The 6,000-nt window shown below is 41.6% G+C and overlaps 1 protein-coding gene across 4 annotated transcripts in view; it reads right to left on the minus strand.

Annotated features, from left to right (window-relative positions):
• Positions 1–3,659, minus strand: part of Lgi1 (leucine rich glioma inactivated 1) — a 32,862-nt gene extending 29,203 nt beyond the window's left edge. For 3 of the 4 annotated variants that reach the window (XM_027939975.2, XM_027939973.2, XM_027939976.2), the window contains exons 1-2: positions 3,445–3,659; positions 2,960–3,031 (exon numbers count right to left, since the gene is read on the minus strand). In XM_027939975.2, the coding sequence (XP_027795776.1) occupies positions 2,960–3,031; positions 3,445–3,659 (287 nt within the window). The remainder of the gene's footprint in view (positions 1–2,959; positions 3,032–3,444) is intronic. The other variant, XM_027939974.2, reaches the window with a different exon arrangement.
• Positions 3,660–6,000: the final 2,341 nt, after the last annotated feature.

Here is a 6,000-nt window from a genome sequence, read left to right on the forward strand (position 1 = left end):
CTCATTGGTGAGGTTTCAAAACTGGCCATATGAAAAATATGAATAAAATTGCATTTGCTTCAGAAACGTTTTTTTAAATTGTTTTCTAAACCATAAATGAGATTTTGAAAAGGGAGTTTTGTACAATTAATCTGATGAGTTTTTATTGGATCATTTTATTCTTTCTCTTCTTCTTTCAGAGTGTTTTTTTTTTTTTTTCTTGTTCTCCAACAGAAACTGCCAGTCATGGCCTACCAGGATTTTTTCCCAAACACTGAGTGGAACTTGAGGTATCGTGTCTGTTTTCCTTAATATCCAAGGTTGACATTTCAAAAAAAAGTACTTCTCATCATGTCTTCTACAGAAGGTCTGAAAAAGCATTTTAGGGCCATAATAAGGTGGGTGATAGAAATGGGGCATATCTTTTTCCTTTCCAAAAGAGTAAGAAATCAACATCCTTTGAACATTCATGAAGCAGAATTGATTCTGAAGTTCATCTCTTTACAGGATATGATGGGACCCTTTGGTGATCCATGGTCACAAGAACCATTAGAACTCATTAGGCCTGATCTGGTGGCCCCTGGTCTTCATGTTCCAATATCAGGTTGATAGCCCATGTGGCATTTTCAGGGCACTGGATAGTGCTATCCCACAGAAGGACACTTTCTGTGATCTATGTATCGCCACAATTGTTATGAGCATGGTACAGCTCACGTTTATTTCCTACTCAGTGAAAATGGGCTTTTCAACCTTCTCTTAAGGGCAGGACAAAGCAGAGAACATTGGGCAGGAAGGATGGAGAACACAGTCCTTAGATCTCACTGGCCACTACCAGAAACAAACTTTGACCCCTGAGAGTTCTGCCCAAGATCAGCATGGCACGAGCCTACCGCGGTGACGTTAGCCAATGTGAGTTAACTGAGGACGTACAGGGCAAGATTACTCGCCCTTTTGTTATTTCTGAAACCTGAACTGCTTTTAGAAATAAGGGCTGGAATGTTCCATAGGAACTCAGAGCATGGGACAGAGGGGCATGGCACACACTCGGTGTGGGCTATTTAAAACCAGTGACTTGGCTTCCCTCTGTGATTCTAAATGCGTGTAAGCACATTACCCTGCAGCAGCCGGTAACTATTTCTATAACACTGTCCAGCATCTGTGCTTGTGTTGACTGGACTCTCCCGACAAAAACAAAGTGGAGAGGTGGTAGCTGATTAGGCTGATCAACCCAGGCTTTCTGTGTCACCACTAATGTCCCCCCTGTATGTCAGAGTGCGAGAAACTGTGTGACTGAGACTTCTCAATAAGGCGAGGGAGATGCCTTAGTACATCAAAAAGAAGCATTTTAAATGAGCCAGGTATTTACTCAACCACTGAGCAACATAAGCACAATTTATCACTTTCTCAGGCACAGTGAATTCTTATCTTAGGAAAGGATCTCAGCATTAGAGATTTTGTCCCTCTCTGTACTAAAAAGAGTCTTATCTTTTTGGATTGGTTTGATATGTTAACATTTCCCCTAAGCACACAGTTGGCCATCAGTCAAACAGATAAACCCTTAAGGAATACTCAACTGTTAATCACTCAAAGACATTAGCCAGGGGAAGGACATTAGCCAACCTTGTTACATAATGTAAGAACACCTGATCAAGTTTATAAATTCGATGAAATGATCAAACCAGTTTGAGGATTTCAGACAAAATAATAGGTCGAGTGACTTTTAGCTCTTTAGTTTTATGTAAAATTTTGAAACTCTACCATTTTTAAAACTTGTAAACATTTGCCATACCCTATGCCAAGAGTTCTGTCTACTTGAATCTTATTCATCTCTGTTAACACTCCTTCAAAGTATGTTTTATTATCTCCATTTTACAGGTAGAGAGACTAAGGCTCAGTGAGATTCAGTGATTTTCAAAAGACTACATGTCTAGGTTCTTGTGAGTAGTGGGGTGAGATTTAAATATAGGGCTTTCCAATTCAATTCCATGCTGTTTTCCCGTGTGTACCTAATCTCAAACAGCCAAAGTAGCCAAGTAAGGCAAGAAAACAAATAGCACGCCCCCACATACAAAAGCAAAAATCTTGGGTCCCAAATCATGCAGTTAATAGACCACAAACTCAGTGGATCGGCAATTGACTAATTCTCCCTTGTAACCACCTCGCTACCAACTCAAGTCTGTTGCCTGATACCTGAGCACTAGGAGACCTCTTGACCCCCTCGTGATACTGCTCTAAGAACTAGAACTCCAATTGCCAAATATTACACATCAGAACAAATTATACATGTTACGTTATGCCTGTGAAGAGATCTGATTTCTTAGTCAAATATTATTTTTTGGGATATTTTCAGGCATAGGCTGAATATGTGGCTCCCTTGTGACCAACTCAAAACATATAGCATAGAATAATCTTTTGCACAATCCTATGTTAATATTTTCTTTCCCTCCTTTTAGGGACACTAGTTATAAATTAGATGAGATTAGAAAGCAGTCCCTCAAGAATGGATGTTTTAAGGAATTACCTAGAAAGAACCAAGTTTTTTCCCCCACATGGTAAATCATACAGAGTAGCAGCCTGCCCCAGATCCCCGGGAGACAACATCTTGAGCGCATATGGTATGCTGGGCTCTGTATTGACAAATGCAAGAACTCTAGGGCAAAATAACCAAAGTTCCCAAGTTAAAAATGAAAGTAAAATAGTGGAATGGAATTGGGATCCTTGTTGCAACATTCTAGTAACTTCATAAATAGACATTAAAGCACACAGTATTACAGGTTAGCAAATTTACCATTGCAAGAATCAACCTGCACTATTGGTGTGAAGTTGCAAACAAACCCATCTACCCCTCACTTTACTGATATTCTCTTTCTTTTCAGAAATATCATCACATGCAACAAAATTAATATCGAACTCATTTTACTAGAAGGCTTATCCAAATATATGCCATATTAAAAATAGTCATGATATAAATATTTCTCACAAGAGCTGCAGCGATGGTGTGAATAAAAAACTCCCTTCTGAGATTTCAGTAAAACCAGATCTCACAAAGGATCTGAAAGAAAACACAAAAAACAAACAGACACACAAAGACACACACACACACATACACACACAGAACAAACCTTATGTTAATCCAGTTTAACATAACAGGCACTATTTTAACACTATTTTATGAAGTATGATTGTGTTCCTTCCCAGCTGAAGTAAGAGAGATGAATCTGCTACAGGTTTCTCATATTAATATTCAGGGCTGGGAGGTGGGGGGAACAGCTCTAAGCATGTCCAGTAGCAGCTAATAAAAATCAAAAATTTGAAATGCAGCAAAATGTTAGCACTGTCAAATGGCCAAGCAAGCAAGAGAAACCTCTCTCTCCATGCCCTCCTACCAATACAGACAAAACCCCAAATATACTGGCTGGAATTTTAAAATCGTAAATTAGATATCAAAATGCTTACGGGCCTTACAATGAGATAACATCAGGAGGAACGGTGCGTGGAATGGATCTGGCATTCTCACATAAAGCGTTATCTTTGGTACAAGTGCACACAGCAGGGCATTTTGGCTTCGCTGGTTTCTTCCCCTCAGTCAGCAAAAGCGCAGATAAGAGACATAGGCAATAAGCAATTCTTTTCAGGGGGATGCAAGCATTTCCCATCCTTTTGCTTCTTTCTGATTCCATGCAGTCGAAAAAATATCCCCACACATGAACAGGGCTTCTGGAATTCAGCTGGTGATTGTCTTGCTCTAAGAACAGGTCACATAGGAGTCCACCCTTTTCCTCTGCCTCTGTATCTCTGCTTTTCAAAACAGGGACCTGCGGCTGATTCGTGAGCTGCTCCTGGCTCGAGCAGTGCACTGCTCGGGGGAAGAGACCTGAGAGGTGCTGTGAGATGGGAGCGATCCAACTGCTGGAGGAAGAGAGCCGACTTGCATCACCAGCAAACACTGAGCACAGACCAGCCTTCGAAGGCAAAGCGAAGTGATGTAACAGAAAATAAACAGCTTTCTGCTTTCACCGGGAGGCCCTTTAATTGTTACCAAAAATAGGACGGCATTATGTCTTATTAGTGGGTGGGTGGGCGGGTGGGTGGGAGCAGTCATCTTGCATAGGATGTCGGCAATCTCGGGAACCTCTGGGAATTGGCTTTTCATGTAGCAAACAACCTAGTAAGAAAAACTAGCTTCAGAGCCAAGCCCTGGCTGGAAAAAAAAAAAATGAAGTTAAATGAAACTCTCCGCTGCATTCGGCTAAAACCTTGATATTTCTTGCTGAGTCCACCTGGTTGGTGGCACTGTTGAAAGACAAATTTGAACACATGGAGAATGTGACTTTCATGGGGATGAAGGTGGGTAAATACTTTTCTGACACGGATCAACTGTCATGAATTATTGATTTTCATAATTCCTCCCTACCCCCCAGGCGTAATCCATTCCCTCTTTCCACGATAAGGGAGTGAAATAGAAGCATAGCCTGCCTCCGCGTATAATCCACCCTCCTCACTTCTCGCACCCTCCCTTCTTTGGCAGGAGCATCAGAGGCCTGGAAGGAACTCCCTGCCAGCAGGAGGCAGCCAACCTTGGCTTCCTGGGGCTTGAAAAAGGCCTGGCTCAGCCCAGGAGGCTGTGATATCGTGGGGGAAACGCTGGACTAAGAACCGGGAGATCTGGCTCAGAGATGCCAGTTCTGCTGGGATTTCGCTGATTCTACAGATAAGGAAACAGTTGAATCTATTCCCCTGTCTGCAAATGTGGGTGGTAGGACAGACACCCCATAATTATTATGAAAATGGTGGGCTGTGTTACTGGTGTACATCATGGCAAGAAAGATGCACCTTTGAAAATGGAAATCCATTTAAAGGAGGAAAAATTAAAAAGCTCTGGCCAAGGGTGGGATAGTCTAGTCTAAGAGGGTGGAAGACCCTTAAGGTGTTAAAAGAGAAGAAAAACCGTCCCTGGTCCTCTTACTTGCTGAAGGCAGACATCAGGTCACTGCCTTTCTCCTCCTGCTTGTTAGACTGAACTTATTAAAAGGACTGTTTTAGAAAATGTGTGATTATGGAATAAGCTCATCCTTATCAGAGCATGATGTGTTGCTATTCTACCCTTCCCCTCCACCTCCAATCCCTCCTTTTCCTCTCTATATGCTCTGAGGGCTGGGCAGTGGCAGGCCTGTTCATTCTCTATCTGACCACTGTCCCTTTACCCCAGAGGTCTGAAAGCTCCATGAAGGTAGAGACATTGCTGGGAACCAGGGCCTGGAGAGAACTGTGCACACAGACAGTAGGCGACCAGCAGGCCTGGGAATGCAACAGTAGCACCTCAGTCTATTCCTGGTAACCACCTGCTCTTCCAAATCCATTGAAACTGCACCTCTGAGTTATAATAAAGAGATTTGACTAGTTAAGGAAGTGAGGATCATCCCCCAAAGAAGCAATGATTGGTTCCACACTTTAGTTCTTGTAAATTGAGCTGCTTATAAACATTGATGTGGCTGCATTACTATAATATGCTGTTTTTTAAGTCCTTCGGATATAGACCGAGGAGTGGGATAGCTGGGGCAAATGGTGGTTCCATTCCAAGTTTTCTAAGGAATCTTCATACTGTTTTCCAGAGTGGTTGCACCAATTTGCAGACCCACCAGCAATGGGTGTGTCTTCTCCCCACATCCTCACCAACACTTGTTATTGTTTGTGTTCTTGATAACTGCCATTCTGACTGGAGTGAGATGAAATCTTAGAGTAGTTTTGATTAGCACTTCTATAATTACTAGAGATGTTGAACATTTTTTTCATATATTTGTTGATCAATTGTATATCTTCTTCTGAGAAGTGTCTGTTCAGCTTCTTAACCCATTTATCAATTGGGTTTTTTTTTTTTTTTGGTGTTAACTTTCTAAGTTTTTTATATATTTGGAGATTAATGCTCTATCTGAAGAGTATGTGGCAAAAATATGCTCCCAAAATGTAGGCTCTCTCTTCACCTCATTGATTGTTTCTTTTACTCAAGAGATGAATGGATAA

This window comes from Marmota flaviventris, chromosome 4 (assembly GCF_047511675.1).
Source record: "Marmota flaviventris isolate mMarFla1 chromosome 4, mMarFla1.hap1, whole genome shotgun sequence".
NCBI lineage: Eukaryota > Metazoa > Chordata > Mammalia > Rodentia > Sciuridae > Marmota > Marmota flaviventris.